General features: G+C 33.5%; 1 protein-coding gene across 2 annotated transcripts; it reads right to left on the reverse strand.

Moving 5' to 3' along the window:
* Positions 1–261: 261 nt before the first annotated feature.
* On the reverse strand, positions 262–3206 carry BIR1 (BAK1-interacting receptor-like kinase 1). Of its 2 annotated transcripts, none has more exons than XR_016532040.1 (3): positions 1832–3195; positions 630–1711; positions 262–546 (listed from the first exon to the last, which is right to left on the reverse strand). XR_016532040.1 is itself a non-coding variant. In XM_039042263.2 (3 exons), the coding sequence occupies exons 1-2, from the start codon at positions 2675–2677 to the stop codon at positions 713–715; spliced, it is 1845 nt and encodes a 614-aa protein (XP_038898191.1). In that variant the 5' UTR covers positions 2678–3206; the 3' UTR covers positions 262–546; positions 690–712. The 2 variants fall into 2 exon arrangements, 1 of the variants encoding a protein (XP_038898191.1); XM_039042263.2 differs by having other exon boundaries at positions 690–1711; positions 1832–3206.
* Positions 3207–17287: the final 14081 nt, after the last annotated feature.

Here is a 17287-nt window from a genome sequence, read left to right on the forward strand (position 1 = left end):
ACGAAGTGTTTTTAGGTTTAATTTTTAAAAACTAAAAACTAAAAATAAAAAATCAAATGATTACTAAACGGGCCAAATTATCGGGTTTTTTTTTAAGCTGTTTTTTGTTCTGACACTTATTTTTAAAAAGTTTTCCTCAAGTAAAAGAAAACTTTTAACATATGACTTCCTTCCCCACACACCTGGTAATATTTCATTCTTGAAATATTATTACGAAAACTAATAATCAATTGTGCAAAAAATTACGAAAATGATTCCCAATTCTGTACAAGATCAACATTATGACTTGAAACTTTATTCATTCATATCATACAATAGAGTCTATCCAAAAAAGTAAAAATCAGTTATAAATGCAAGGAAAATATATTAAAAAAAAAAAAAAAAAGAGGCACTTTTTTTTTTCCAACTAAGATTTACTAATCTTGCCCATAAAAGAAAAACATAACAAACCTCTCATGGTAAGATGTCTTGAACAGCTATGAAAAGCTTCTTTGACAGCGAAGTTTTATGCATCCTCCTCCATACATTTGTTTGCAATGACATGTCCTGTGAATAAAAGTTTAGTGAGAAATGAATATTATACGAATATAAACGTCAAGATTAATAACGTAATGGTACCATAGTAATACCAACAAACAGCAAACAAATTTTGGTTGCATCATCATTCCATCTCTTCCTAATCGTGGTACCTTTCATGTCGAGTTTCCTATACTCAATGAGCAACTATTAGTTCCTCGAGGCCAGTTTCGCACTCGGAGTTTGTAGGCATCATTATCTCATCTTCACTAGTGAAGTTGTACCCTTCCCCAATGGCTCTTAGAAGCTGATATACTTCAAACATGGTAGGTCTTTCCTTTGCTGTTGGCACGACACATCTTTGTGCAACTTTGAGAAACTGTAAAAGCTCACTATCAACATTCTTGCCAACCAAGGTAGCATCGAGCGCTTCCTGCACTTTGGAGTCTTCGGACAATTTTGTAATCCATTCGACCAAATTCCCTTTGAAATCTTCAGGTGCTTTTGAGACGTGTGTTGGTTTCTCCCCTGTGACCAACTCGAGAAGGACAACTCCGAAACTGTAAACATCTCCTTTCGGAGTGGCCAGCAGGGTTCGGGAATACTCAGGAGCCACATAGCCTATATCTCCAAACTCCCCATTCACAAAAGTACTTAAATGAGTATCAATCGGATTCATGAGCCTTGCAAGACCAAAATCAGATATTTTTGGTTCAAACGTTTCATCCAACAAGATACATTTTGAACTTATGTTTCGGTGGATGATCCGTGGATTGCAGTTGTGATGAAGCCATGCTAATCCTTTGGCTGCCCTTATCCCAATTTTCAGTCTCACAGACCATTCCATTGGTTTTAAATCACCATCATCGGGATGTAGCCGATCATGGAGAGTTCCATTTGGCATATCCTTATAGACTAAAATCCTCTCTTTTTTAGCCATGCAGAAGCCTAAAAGTGGAACTAAGTTTGCATGTTTTACGCTGCCTAAGGTAGCCATCTCGGATAAGAACTCCTTGTCGGTGTGCTGAGACTCTTGTAACCTCTTAAGCATCAATGAAGTTCCATCCTCAAAAACTGCTCTGTATATACATCCAGTTCTCCCTGACCCAATAATGCTGTTTTTGCTGAAGTTGTTCGTTGCTTTCATGAGGTCACTTAAACTCATTTTTGGTACCGATTTCTCGACTGCAGAAATCTGCATATATGTAGTTAAACCTTAGAGACAGAACAAATGTCAAAAAGAAAAGAAAAAAGAACAAAGAAAGTCAAACACAAGTCCAGGAAATTGACAAAGATAAAAAGAATAAAAGCTTGCCTTGATTCCTTTTGCTCCCTTTATGCTTCTTGCCCACTTATTTCCTTCAGGGTCATCATCCCTCTTCCTCTTCTTCATTGAAGCACTACGGACATAGAAAAACATACCGATACCTACACCAACTGCAGCAACGGTAACCCCCCCAACAGCTGCCCCTGCAATTACTGAAGTATGAGGATTATTCGAAGTTGACGAGCAAGGTTTCAAAGGACCATCACACAGTCCAGGATTATTTGCATACATATCAGCTCTATTTGTCAGATTACTACCAAACTTAGGAACTGGTCCCTTCAAAAGATTATTTGCTACACTGAACTCCGTCAACCGTCCGAGCAAGCTAAGCTCTGGAGGGATCTGACCGGACAACTGGTTGTGATCGAGCTTGAGAACATTCAGATAACTACAATTAGCAATGCTTACGGGTATGGGACCAGTTAAATCATTCGATGACAGATCCAGAGTAGTAGCAAACGAAATAATGGCTCCAATATCAGTAGGAATCTCACCCGAAATCTGGTTGTTGGAGAGGTCCAAGCCAGTTAAGCTAGTGCAATTCTTAATCCCAGGAGGGAATTGGCCCTTAAGCCCCATATTAGGCAGACTAATACTTAAAACCTTATTCTCATCAGGATGCCAACACATAATCCCAGAAAATTTGCAGATAACCCCCTCAGAACGGTTGCTAAAATCCCAATTTATCAAGTACTCATTAGGATCCTGAAGAGAATGCTTTATGCTTCTCAAACAAGACAAATCAGTTTCAGTAGCAGAGATGAAGCCATTACAACTCAACAACACCACCACAAAACCAGCAACCAAACAATCCACAACTCGATTACAAAGCATAGCGTTTCACAAACAGGGATAATCAATCAAAATTCCAACTAAAGAAGGAGATAGTTTCAACACTTTTCCAATTCCAATTGCTTCAACAAACACCCATTTCCAATTCAAAATCAAACAAACAGAATACAACAGTTAAACAAAAACCTATCAATTCAATACCGAGTCTACACCTTCGAAAAAAGAAAAAAACCCCACAAAATTCAACTGCGATTATAACAAAACCTCACACTAGCTCGATGAATCAACCAGAGATCGTCGAAAACCGGTGGAATTGAAGAAACCTTCAAAAGGGGTTGTTGAATTCAACGAGAAAACCTTTCAAAAACAAGAAGAAAGAACGAACCAGAAGCTCCAGCTTGGAAGATGGAGATGGAAATCCTTCAATGGCGAACTTGAGGAGCTTATACGATGGAGAGAAACTTGAATGTGAACAACAGAAAAATCAGAAGAAACAAAGAAATCGACTTTCCAATCGGTCAATAAATTGAATTTTTTTAAGAGAAAATAAAAATTAAGAAAGAGAAAAAAAAAGAGAGAGAGAGAGAGAGAGAAAGAGTGTATGATTAATGGTAATGGGACCCACGCGTTCATTCCGTTGACTTGACTCGACTAGCGACTAAAAAAACTGTTTAGTTTGTTTTTTTATGGTTAAAACAAACTTTTAGTCCTAAACTTTTTGTGAAATTAAATTTCGATTTATAATAATTTAATCCATATATTTTCAGTTTTATAATAATTTAGTTCACGAATTTAATTATATAACAATTTAGTCATTATATTTTTAAGTTCATAACAATTTAATCTCTAATGCAAATGAATTTATCAAAATTAGATGTCAATTTTTACTATTTTATGATGTTGTATTTTATAAAATATTGAGTCTTTAATTACTTCATCGGTTTATTTATGCAAGAAATATTATTAAATATTAACTCCAATGTCTACAATAGGGACTAAATTGTTACAAAATTGAAAGTTAAGGGACTAAATCGTTATAAACTAAAGTTTAGAAACTAAATTTTTACTTTTATAGAAGGTTGGGGACTAAAAGTGAATTTAACCTTTTTAATTAAAAATCAAATTGTACTTTTGTTTTTTAGTGCAAAATTATATTTTTATTTATTTGTTGTTTTTTCCCCCTTCTTCCAATTACTTGAACAAAACTTAGTTGTAATTTCGTTTTTGAAATAAAACTTAGTTGTAATCTTCAAAAAAATACAACTAGCAATTAGTTTTTTTAGTACTATTATTTACTATTTTTTGTTATAAGGTAGATTAGGGTTTTACCTTGAAAGTTTTGGATTAATAGGGTTAGAAGTTGGTTAGGAATGTCAGCGTCGATTATGAATTGAAAGATGGAGAAGATTTTTTTTTTATTTATTTTATTTATTTTTATTTTTTAATGTTGAAGCGTTTCTTGAACAAGGTTGGTCGAAAAACGAATAAAGTTGCAATTTGAAGAGGAAAATTTTAGAAATCCCATAGTATCATATTCATTTTGTCCACACTATAAATTTGTCTTCATGAATGTTAGACCCTACACTAATTTTTAAATTATCAATTGACCTAAAAATGTAAGCTTATGAATGAAGGCAAATTCAATTATATTTCATCTAATACTAGTGTCACCAGATCTTACTTTATACCTAAAAGCATGCTACATGACATACATTAAATTGAGAGAGTATAGAAAATGTTTCACTCTCACAGTATGAGAAATTTTTTCCAACTAGATAGATTGGTGAAGTTGTTAGATGGATTATTTTTTCCAACAGGAGAGGATTATTATGTTGTTGACGTTGTTATCATCAAACAATGAATAATAAGGGATGTTTTTTTAATGCAACAAATGTGTAGAGATGGATATTAGCTTTAAGATTCAACAGATGAGCAGATATCTTAAACGTGAAATTAATGAGCGTACGAGAATTAAGTTGGTATTAGAGATTACGACATGTGTTTAGGAACAATATTATTATTTTTTTAAAAAATAACATTAAAATCAAAATAAACCCTTTGCCTTTAATTTGTGCATTTCAAATTTTGATGTTTAGTTACATATTGTTAGTATTTTAAATGATTATAAAAGCACTTGGGATGAGTTTGTCGTGATTGCTTGATGCGTCAGAAACCCTTTTCAAATTTCTTATTATGTTGGGTTAGATAATTAAAAACAAGATTTTTAAAGACTTTAAAAATACAAAGTATTATGAGTAGAAATATTAAGGCATCTCTATTTAATTTTGTTTTTGAAAATTAAACTTATATACACTATTTTCATATCTAAATTTCTTCTTTTAATATCTATTTTTTTTATCAATGATTTTAAAAAACAAGCCAAAATTTGAAAACGAAAAAAAAATAACTTTTTAAAACTTGTTTTTATTTTTGAAATTGACTTAAATATTTAACAATTTTACTTAAGAAATATGTAAATAATTAGAAGAAATAGGAGAAAATAAATTTAATTTACAAAAACCAAAAATAAAAAACCAGTTATCAAATAGAATCTAAAATAATTCATTCCAAATTGACGTCACTACACGAAAAATGAATTTTCGTGACACCATAGTTATCCTAAATCAAGAGGGGTAGAGGAAAAAAGGTCATAAAAGCCCGAATAAACATATTTTTTTACCAGAATATGGTGATTATCGTATTTCAAAAAAATATGACAACTTTTCGACGTTACCAATTTAATTAACAATCATTAATTAATTGAGAAAAATTAAAAAAGCTATTATAAATATTTTGATAATAGAAGTCGATTAGATACTCATGCTTAGTGTCCATTAGCCATATGTCATGCCATCATTTTCTAAAACGTTGTCTATGTATTTCAACATTACACATTATTAGTGTCCATGTAATCCTCCTTTTATTTGCCAAATTACCTATAAATAGTGGCATTTGATGAGTTTTGGAAGACACATACACATTGGGCAAATTCCATGAGAATTGAAGAAATGGAGAATTTAGAAAATTTTCTTATTTTTTATATTTTGCTCATTTATTTTATTTGTTTATTTAATATATTTTAATATTTACTTTTTTATTATTATATTATATTGTATTTTATTGGTATCCGTGATCCCGTTATACTCCTCAAGTTCACAACGCGTTATTAACACGAGCTCCTATTATTTTTCCTGCTAAAGGTAGGTCCTAAAGGTATGTTGGTTTTTTTCTCTTTGTTATAATTAACAAATTTAATGTTGTTTTACATATTTGATATATATTAAATTTCTAATATAAATATAATATTTTATAATAATGTTAGTATGAAAAATATTATGAAATTAGAATTTATAGCATTTGATATTAATGGTAATAATTATTTGTCATTAGTGCTTGATGCCAAAATACACTTGGATACCACAAAAATGTGATAATCAGAAAACAATTTTTCTTTCTAAAGCTCGTCGTAAATGGATGCATTTGAGGCTCCAAAATTTTAAATTAATATGTTAGAGAAGAAATTTTTCTACATTTCAGATATGCTCTTACAGTAGCAATATCGAGAGAAATATTTTAAAAGTATTTTACACTCATTTGATGTCTTCTCATGGCTAAATGAAATAATGAGTTATTGATTAAAAAAATTATGAATCTCAGCCAACTAGAGCTACAATATTCCTTGAAATGAATGTTGTAACTTTTAATAATCGTGGATGAAAAATCATGAATGTCGACCAACTAGAACAACAACATTCCCTGAAGTAGATGCTGTGAATTTTAATATTAATCGTGGTCGAGGTCGTGGTCATGGTCGAGAAAGAAATAATCATTATTTTCATGGTGGTCATTCTATTTATTCAAATTTCAAAAGAATCACACAAAATGATGATCACAAAGGAAAAACTCCACAAGATAAGAGCTCAAAAAGTATTGAAAATAAATGCTTCCGATGTAGCATGATTGGGCATTGGTCACGTACCTGTCGTACGTCAAAACATTTAGTTGATCTCTATCAAGCATCTTTGAAGGAAAAAGAAAAAAATGTGGAAGCAAATTTTGCATACCAGGATAATGACATATTTGACCCGTCCCATATGACAAATTTGGATGTGGCGAACTTCTTTGAATCTTCTGAAGAGAGAATTGACAGAATTGATAGAACATCAAGTGTTTTATTTGACTTTGAAAATACCTTGATTTAATGTTTTTTTCTCTTAGTAAATGTTAACATTTGTATATTCCAAATCTTGTTTTTCTTATTGTAATTATTTTCTTTTAATGAAAAAATCTGGATCATTTTCTTATGTTGGGTAACTAAAAAATGAGTAAAGAAAATCTATGTCTGGCTGACAATACAATTATACATACAATACTTCCAAGTATAAAATATTTTACAAAATTTACATTGACAATACATTGTTTTCTAATCAATCAAAGAGAAATCTACTAGGTTTTAAAGATATACGTTGGAATGGTTATCATATTGAGATTGATAGAAAGAATAATATGAAGTATCTTTATATCATATCTACTGTCTCATATAAAAAACGTATACTAGAAGAGTTGTCTGCTTTATCTTCTGGATTATATTATACTCATATACGAGTAATTGAAACATATGCAATAACGAATCCAAAGTTCATGAATCCAGATATATTTACAATTTGGCATGACCGATTGGGTCATCCAAATCTATAATAATGAGAAGAATTATTGGGAATTCAAATGGACATCTATTGAAGAGACAGAAGATTTTTCAATCTAATGAATTATCATTAGACCATCACAGTCAAAGTGGGGACTGAATCACTTGCATTTTTAGAATGAATTCATGGTGATATATGTGGATCTATTAACTTACCAAATTGACCATTTAGATATTTTTTGGTATTAATAGACACATCCAGCAGATGGTCACATGTGTGCTTATTATCAAGTTGAAATTTTGCATTTGCAAGATTACTTGCACAAATAATTAAGTTAAGAGTACAATTTCCTGATTATACAATTAAGACCATTCGTCTTGATAATGTTGCTGAATTTACATCCAAAGCTTTTGATAATTATTGTATGTTAATTGAGATAAGTATTGAACATCCTGTAACTCATGTTTATATACAAAATGGTTTAGCAGAATCATTCATAAAACGTTTGCAATTAATTGCGACACCATTGCTTATGAGAGTTAAACTTCCTTCATCTATATAGGGACATGTTATTTTGCATGTAACGTCATGTTGAGTTGTATGTCTTAAAACTCGCAGTTTGTAAAATTAAACATATTTTATTTGCAATAATGAAGTTATTGAGGTTTATTCAATAAAACTGTCATTGAATATGTAAATTGCACTTGTAAAAACTAAACCCAATAAACTAAGCTCCATGACTACATGAGTACTTGAACTTTATGTGGAGATATAAGAGTGGATCAAGTTCGAGTAGATAGCCAAAACGGTCTATAGTATATGGATAAGGTTAGGTACCTTATTCGTGAAACACTATCGGATGCGGTTCACTTTGTATTTAAGTACAAACGATGTGATCTTGAATCATTCATGTGGAGACATGCGAGTGAGAGCATCCTAAGCAAAGAGTTTGTATAAGATCAGACCAAGAAATATGTCACTCTACTTTATAACGTTGTTTACTGTAGACTTACTATTTCAAAGCGATGACCTAGGTAACTTGACTTAATCCTGAGCTAACTATGAGCTCCTGTTTATTCGGGATTATCCTTAGATTTTCATGGGTGAGGGTTGGCTCAACAACGCCGACTCAATAAGCCTCCCATTTTAGGGGTAAGACCAGGTAGATAGCTGGGGATGTAGGTTACAAGACGGAGTTCACTTCTACCCGCTTTTAGGGATAGTAGAGAGGTTGTTCCCTTAGTACTGACTCTGGGTCTTGAACAAGGGGCCCACCCTCTCATTGGTCGAGAGAGACTCGGTTTGATGAGTGGATCACAAACCAATTGTTTATTAGAGAATCAGTGGAACTTAAAAGAATAAAATGTAATCTCGGGGATAAAATAGTTTTTGACCCAACCGTTATTACGAACAACTTGTGAAGGGTTGACTTACTGACTATGGTTAAATCAAGTGGAAAGAAATATATCTACAGTGAGAGAAGTGCAACTACTGGATTTTAATGGAGTGACCCGACAATTAATGAATGTTGGTTAATTAGGTTAAAGAGTTTAGCCGGTTAATCTCAGATCGTTGGAGCCCATAATCTGTAGGTCTATTAGGTCCCCATATTAGCTTGTAAGCGGACTAAACCTTAGAATAATGTGATGAGAGAATTTGAAATGTTCAAATTTAAATTAAGAGAATTATTAATTATATACGATATAATTAAATGTTTAATTATCGAAATAAACGAAATTAGATAATTAGATAATATTTAAATTTGATTTAAATATTAAATACATGAATAGGGATTCATGATTGGATTTTGGCATTTCATTTTTTTAATATTTGATATTAGATTAATTTTTAATAAATTAAATTATTTAGTTAATTTTATTAATTATTTTTGATTAATTGATTTTTGAAATTAATTAGTGAATTAATATTTCAAAATTAAATTTCATTTTGAAAATTGATTTAATTAAAACTGTTTTTTTTTTAGAGAAAAGCAATTTAAAAATGAAATTATAATTTTAAATAAAAATTTGGAATTGGAAAGAAGTGGGTTTTCCCCACTTCTTCCACTTCATCTTCCACCTTCTAAATCCATTATCCTTGTAGTAGTTTTGGTGTCAATCAAATGTGAAATGAAAATGCATGTTGAGGGTGATTAAAGTAAGTTTTAATCAGCTGAAAAAAAATGACATACATTTTGAATTTTCTTGAAAATTAGTTGAAGAAGAGTTCTTCAACCCTTTAACAAAAAAAAAAAAAAAAAAAAAAAAAAAAACTTGATTTTCTCTTCAATCCTCCCTAAAATTCAATCTCATTTTAGATCCCACAATCCAATCTAAGGTCCTAGAGGATAGTAGGGAAGATCAAGTGGTGGTCTACATATTGTTGGAGAGGAGATTCAAGATAGGATTGAAGGAAAGAAAAGTTCTTCAAAGGCATAATTACTGAAATCCGATTTTCTTTATTATGACCATGCTTGTTAGATTATTAAAATTGATGGAATTAGAGTGTTTAAGATTTTAATTGCTTTTGCATGTTGAATGTCAACACCATCAATTGGTATTAGAACATGATTTAAGCACTCAATTTGTGTTAATTTTAGATTGGTGGGTGATTTTCATAGGTTGTATGAAAATGGGTGCTGATATGGATAATTTCAGATTTGACATTAGATTTCTCTTCAATCTAGTATTAATTGTTGTAGTTGGCTGTTTGTTTATGGGTCTTAATGTGTGATTAAGTGTCTGTAAATTTGTTAGAATCAATAGAGTTGCAATTAAGTTGTAATTAAAGAAAGTTCGAAGCAAGCTCAACAGCATAAACTCAAAGGTGAAGCTTCTGCCTTATAGCATCAACACTGTTCTTCAGCTAGCCCAGAAATGAAGCAAATTCCCATGGCGTTTCATCCCAACCCAGAACGTGCTCACATGAACGAGTCGACAACAGAACTGATTCGCCCGGTTTGGGTGTTTGGAGGTCCAATCCAACCAGTTTTATACCGGTTCAACCTATTTTGGAGCCTTAGAGGTCTAGTTCGAGTGGTTCGGGTCGGTTCATGAAGTCTAGAGGATGTTAGAGACTATTTTTATTTACTATTGTAATAATTTAGGCTGTTTGCTTGCTTAAGATGCCAAAACTGGTCCATATCAGTGTGTTTAATTATTTATGCATTATGAATGTATGTTATGATTAAATAAATCTTGTATGTGCACATAGTATGCCATGTAGATTTAAAATCCCATCATATGAAGCATCTAACATGCATGGAAAGTATGTTATAAATTGTTATAATATATAGTATGCATGTGTTAGGGTTTCATGCCTTTAATATAAATAGTTATATTAAATGTTGAAATGTTTGATGTATGTTATGGATGTATAACATATCTATGTTTTATAAAGTATTATAAAAATGGATTAGACATTTAAAATCTATAACAAAGATGAGATGCATGCTCATCTAGGGTTAACAAATAATAGCTTGTTTTAAATAGTTAAAATAGGTCGTTATCTTGCAAAACTTTGGTTACAAACTCACCCGGGCTAAAATCCTGTCTAAGGCTGGAGGTACTTAAGTTGACAGTTTACGGAACACCTGCTACTTGGGGATTTTAGCCGATTCTTGAGCGTTGTTAACCTTATTTTATGAGCATGCATGAGCGATGTGAGGTCTTAAAATTGGTTTATCGCTTAGACATCGTAGGTTAAATCCAAATATAAACGTTATACTTGGAAAATCACCTAGACTTAGGTTATTTTATTAGCCAAAATATACCTAAGTAAAAATTTACCCAAAACACACTTCAGTGGGAGATTAATAACATATATGATATGTTATTCTTGACTTTCACATCTCTAAGAGTTCACATCATAAGATTCATGCTCGGTTTCGTGTCACCCTGGGAGTGACCTTTATTCGGAAAGTGTTTGCAAGTAGTTCATAGTAAGTTGGTGAAAGATGCGTGTCAACGTATCCTGCAGTCTCTTCCATTAGTTTGGACCGTGAGATTTCTATGTTGCACCTGCTTGTTATTTTTAGGCGACATATGCTAATTATTTTACAGTGGCTATCCCCTCAGAGTGTTGTAACATGCGATTCAAAACAACTCAAACTTTAGAAATGGATAGGATCTCTTAGATCCATTCTCAATCTTGGTTTTCCAATTTGGTAGCATTGTTGGGGCCGACCTTTGAGGTAAGAAAATGGAAGGTTACATCTACAAGAGTTACTTAGTGTTAGTTAGTTATTGACCAAAATCGACAACTAAATAACTATAAGAATAATTTAGAATTAGTATTTAATCAAGAATGTCTTGCTTTAGTGAAGGAGTATTTGACTGCCCCTCGGTAGTATTTATTTTGACTCACTAAAGTATCATTGCAAATAAATTGGATGCATTATTATTTTGCTAAAATTTGATTGGATATAAAAGTAATTTACTGATTAGAATTTGTTTATGTTTTCAATATGCCGAATTCTTCTAAACTACTTGCTTCTGACAAGTTTACCGGTCTTAATTTTTCAACATCGAATATAAATGCAATACTAGCAGATGATGTTTTAAAATTTGTTTTATCAGAGGAATTCTCTCAATCTCCCAGCTCATCTACAAACCAAAGAGTTTGGAATGCATATGACAGATGGATTAAGGCAAATGAAAAGGCCTGAATCCATATCTTAGCAAATATATCTGATATACTAGCTAAGAAATTCGAGAACATGGTTTCTGCTAAAGAAATCATGGATTCGTGACAGACATTGTTTGGACAATTTATTAGGAATGATATTCTTGAGATGTTTATAACCATGACATAAAGGATAGAACCTCTATTAATGAACAAGTTATAGATATGTTAAAAGTAATAAACACGAATATCATAGATGAGGAAACTAAGAAAGCACAACAAAGTAAATATGATTTACTTTTCATTGAGACCAGATATTAGATAAATTAACCTGGATATTAGATTCAGGAGCTGCTAATCATATTTTCGCTTTCGCTAAGAAAACTAGTTCCTGGAGGCAGCTTACAAAAGGCAAAACAACCTTTAAAGTAAGGACTAGAGAGATTGTCTCAGCTAAAGCAATGGGATATATGAAGTTAAGATAGATTCATCTTACTTGAAAATATTTATTATATTCTTGCCATGACGAGAAATTTAATATCTATCTCATGTTTGCTAGAACAAAAGTATAAAGTCTCTTTTGAAGATAATGAAGTGTTCATTATTTCAAAAGGTATTAAACTATGCTCTGCAAAACTGGAAAATAAAACCAACTGAGGTAAAAGCTGTTCTGAATATAGAAATGTTTAAAACAGCTGAAACACAAAATAAGAAACTGTTGGGTTTTATGCCCTAACAAAGAAGTGTATCAACATGCAACGGAAGCAATAAAGATCAATATGTTAGGGTTGATGCCCTAAAGTCTCGTGTCCTGTAGTTTGTAAACAGTTTGTACGAACGCTTGTGTTGTATAATATATGATATTTTACTTCACATCTTGTATTTTGCTCAATTGCATGTTTTATTTGCTTTACCACAAACCAATAAACTTAAAATCCCTGGTTATCTGTATATGGCTCAAGCATGTATGTGGTGACATACAAGTGGATCATGTCTTCAATGATAACCAAAATGGTCTATAGTATATGGATATAGGAGGGAAACCATATCTTGGTAATGCTATGGTTGTGGCCCGCTTTGTGGAATGGTCACAAATGTTGTGACTTGTCACAGATGGTCTGATCCTGATCATTCGTGTTAGGGACATGCGAGTGGGGGCGTCCTATACAAAGAGTTTGTATAAGACCTGACCACGAAGTGTTAACGTCTCGTTATATAACACCGTTCATGACAGAGACTTCACTTCACTAGGATGACCATACGTAACATGACCTCAATCTTGAGTGAGTTGGGAACTCTTGCCATTGAGGGTGGTCCTTTGATTTATATGGGTGCGAGTGGCCAGGTCGCCGATTCAAACCTACCATTTTAGGGATTCGTCTGATTTGGGAGCTGGGAACTCAGTTACACAAGATGAAATTCACTCCTTCCCCGAGGCAGGGGTAAGTAGATAGATAGCTCCCTTAAGGGCTGATTCCAGGTCTTGAACGATGTGGCACCACACACCTTCTCTTGGCCCAAGAGGGTTCACACATAGTTGGACCATGTTGTATTGTTCATTAGAAGAATCAGTGGTACTTAAGGAGTGAGATGTAACTACAGGGGCAAAACGGTAATATGACCCAGTTGTACTTACGAGCATCCATGAAAGGTCATCGTACTTATGATTGTTTATATCTGATGGACACAGAAATATATCTGTGGTAAGAAGAGTTCAGCTGTTGGTCTTTAGTAGAATGCCTGAAAGTTAACGAATGATGGATCTTGTGGCTAAAGAGTTTAGTCAGCTATTCACGGACCGTTGAAGCTTCGAGTCATAGGTCCATTAGGTCCCCTGGGTAGCTTAGATAAAGTCGAGAATTAGTGTTTGGGTTAATTTGAAATGTTCAAATTGACAAGAAGAAGTTCGATTATATATGATATAATTGGACTGGTTAATTATATATGATATAATTGGCTAAATGTATGAGATACATTATTTTGGAGGAAATTAGATATAAATATGATTTATATCAAGTATAGGAGAAATTACTATAGTAGATATGTGATATCAAACTATAAGGTAAAAATATAATATGATTATATTTATTAATAATTTAATTGGCTAATTATATGATAATTAACCTAAAATCTCTCTCGAACATGCGTTAGTGGGAAAATCGTGTCGGTTATTGTAATCGAAGAATAAAAATGAAATTTAGTTTCATTTTGTAAGGTTCGGAAAAAGATCGAAAGGTTTTGCGTTGGTGTGGAAATGTAAACGATCGCTTAAAGTCGAGAACCTATACGATAGTCGCTCAGAGTCTAAACGATTGCATACCTCGTGCCTAAATGATCGCACACTAGTTCCTAAACGATCGGGTAGCTTCCTAAACGATTGTATAGTGTGTCGTGTTTGCTAAACGATCGCCTACCTTTTTCTAAACGACCGTTTAGTAAAATCTACACGATCGTATAGTTTCTTCTAACCGATAAGCATTTAGTTATGTGATAGCTTTTTATTCTCTCCCACTTGCTTAACGTCTACACGATTAGTTCTTCCTGCTACCTCTACCAAATTCACCAAAGACCACGCTTTGGGTTCTCACTCCGAGAATACCTAGGGCTTTTTTCTGGTGATGTCGTCCCCACTAAGTTCGTTTGTTTATGGTTATTCGTGCTGCTGTAGCTGACGCATCTACTAGGTGTTTGTTGATCGGGTAGAGGTCTTCCGCTGCGTTGAGTTCTAAAGCTTGAAGAGCGTCTTCAACTGGTATGAGAACTCTCTCCCTTGTTATTTTTTGTTCAAAGCATGCCGTTAATTACTGTTTATTTTCATAACTGTGCGTTTAAATGTATATGGTATATTTCGATCACGGTGAAATTGGAGCGATCCGAACGCGCTCATGGAACTCTTCGTTACAAAATACTTCAATTGGTATCAGAGCTAGGTTCTGATACTCCAATTTCAATTGTTGCAACGAATTACATATACGTTCTTGGTGGGTGCATTTCTACACTGTTTAATTGTTAAATTGCTATGAATGTGCGAATTAATGGATGTTTTCATGGATGATTAACCTCAGTTTGATTTAATTCTTTTACATTTACGATTGTTTATAAAGGCCCATGCGTTCAGGCATTAATAATCGTTATCGAGTTTGTATTCAAAGTTTGTTTGAGTTTTGAGTCGTTCATGAAGAAGATCGGTGCAAGCATTGTGGTTCTTCAAGGAAGGAGACGATTAAGGGTTGATCGAATCATGCAAACGATGGGGTAAGCGATCGCCGTTGAACACGTCGTGCAGACAATGGGGTATGCGATCACTATTGATCGCATCGATTAAATGATGGGGTATGCGATCAAGGGTTGATCACATCGTGTTGACGATCGGGTACGCGATCGTTGATTATCAGGTCGTGTAGACGATGGGATGTTCATGTATTGTTTAACACGCACGCGCACTAGACAATCATTTAGGTCAGCAAGCTTCATCGCTTAATAATTGACTAAATGATTTCTTAGTAACACAAGATAAATCGTTTACCTGTCGCCGCGTTAAGCAACCACATAAACAATCAGGCTTCGCAGCCTCATTGTCGCCTACGCAGTCGTTTATTTTTGCTTCTATCTCCTAGTGCGCACTGGACGATCGTCTACCTATGGTGTTTACTACATGATGGAGTCCTCCTAGCAGTTCAAGACCCGGTTCGCCTATGAACCGATTTGCTCGATGAAAAATGTAATAGATAGGGTTATTTCATTTCAGTTTTTGTAAAGGCTCATCCTGGTCCATTAATCCTTTATTTATTACATGCGATGTATATTTTTTATATGTCATATGGTATGCACATATAGTAAATCCCACCTTAGGTCTTTATTGTAATTGTTATAATTTAGAGAAGCATAATTTAATTATGTAAGTGCATGCTCATGCATCATATAATATAAGAATTATATTTATGCATGCATAAAAAGCATTGACATGCATCATCTTTATATTATAATTGTTATAGTATAGGGATGAATGATAGCCTGTTTGATTGGTTGTTACGCGTTATATAAAAGTTATGTATAGTAATGACCGGACATTGCATGAAGCATGACACATAGGTTACTTTATAAGTGTTATAAACACCTCGTTGTACGCAATGGTGTTAGTTGTTTCTTTTTAAAAGTTAAAGAGAAATTAGAACTAAAAGACATAAGAAAGACATGCATGCTCACTTAGGTTTAATTCATGGTTTTAAAGTATTTAAAACTTGGATCACATAGACCTAAGATCGCGTTTCTAATATGATTAGCAACCCTAAGGCTTTAATTTTTTAATTGATTAAATTGGCTAATAAAAAATTAAAGTGTAACAAATCTATTTATAAGGGACCTTTTGTCTAAGGCGGGTTCTGTCTAGGCTGGGGTATTTAAGTTGATGGAAACATAACACTCCTACCTGGGAACTTACCTGGAAAGGTGAATTAGATAGATTTGATGCATGCATGCAAGTTAAGGACAGTCTATTAAAGTGTTTAAATGTGACTACTTGAACTTGTTCATATTTCATAGACGAATGTTGTTTATGAGCAGAGTTTAAAAAGATGACTTAGACTAAAATCAGTAGCTGGATTGTCTAGGTTAATGAAGCCTAGGTAGAACATTTAGTGGGAGGTACTTAGGGCATAAGATGCTTCCCTTAAACCTTTCACGTTTCTCCTAAATAGTCCACACCGTGAGATCAACCCTCAATCTAGTGGTACCTTTGGCATATCCCCCTAACGGATGGTGTTTGGGTAGGCCAATATCAAGGTGGATGGAGAGAGTGTTCATAGTAAGTGGGAGCGGGAAGTGCGACAGCATATCCCTCGGTCTCCCTTGTTAGGTTGAATAAAGTTACTGTGCGTCGCCTCGAGGCACCATAGGAGTGTCCCCCTAAAGGATGGCAGTTTTGTGCATTTATTTATTTGATCTCCTATAAGAGGATAAGGTAACTTAGTCTCTTATCCTAATTTGCTTCTTCCCTACGGTGGGCTCATTAGGGCGAGACTCTGGCACCAAAAGTGATGGGTCACACTTACACGAAATAGTTAAAGGTTGACGATTCTGGACTGAAAATGGTGGCTGTTAGGTTCAGTTCCAAGAGTTGGTTCTGCCTAATGGTTGAGAATGTCTCATCCCAGCGAAGAGACAACTGATCACCCCACTGATGACATTTGTCCTGCCTCATTGGGACATCATTGCAAAATACAAGTCTATAACTTGGGGTACTTGAAACTGTTTTGCAAAACTGATTGGTTTTAAAAGTGGTTTAGCTAATTTAATAAAGTTTTGTTAGTATTTTTAGCAACTTATTTTTCAAAATGGCAACAGCCATGTTGGCATTGTTAAGCTCCAAAAAACTAAGTGGCGA

This window comes from Benincasa hispida, chromosome 9 (assembly GCF_027475165.1).
Source record: "Benincasa hispida cultivar pf3 chromosome 9, pf3_genome.v1.1, whole genome shotgun sequence".
In the NCBI taxonomy this organism is placed as follows: domain Eukaryota; kingdom Viridiplantae; phylum Streptophyta; class Magnoliopsida; order Cucurbitales; family Cucurbitaceae; genus Benincasa; species Benincasa hispida.

What these genes read in the sequence shown, in the direction of transcription:
- BIR1 (XM_039042263.2), bottom strand. Translation starts at nt 2,677, where the DNA reads ATGCTTTGTAATCGAGTTGTGGATTGTTTGGTTGCTGGTTTTGTGGTG. An exon ending in AGGGAGCAAAAGGAATCAAG is followed by an intron (nt 1,712 to 1,831) that starts GCAAGCTTTTAT and finishes ACATATATGCAG; the next exon opens with ATTTCTGCAGTCGAGAAATC.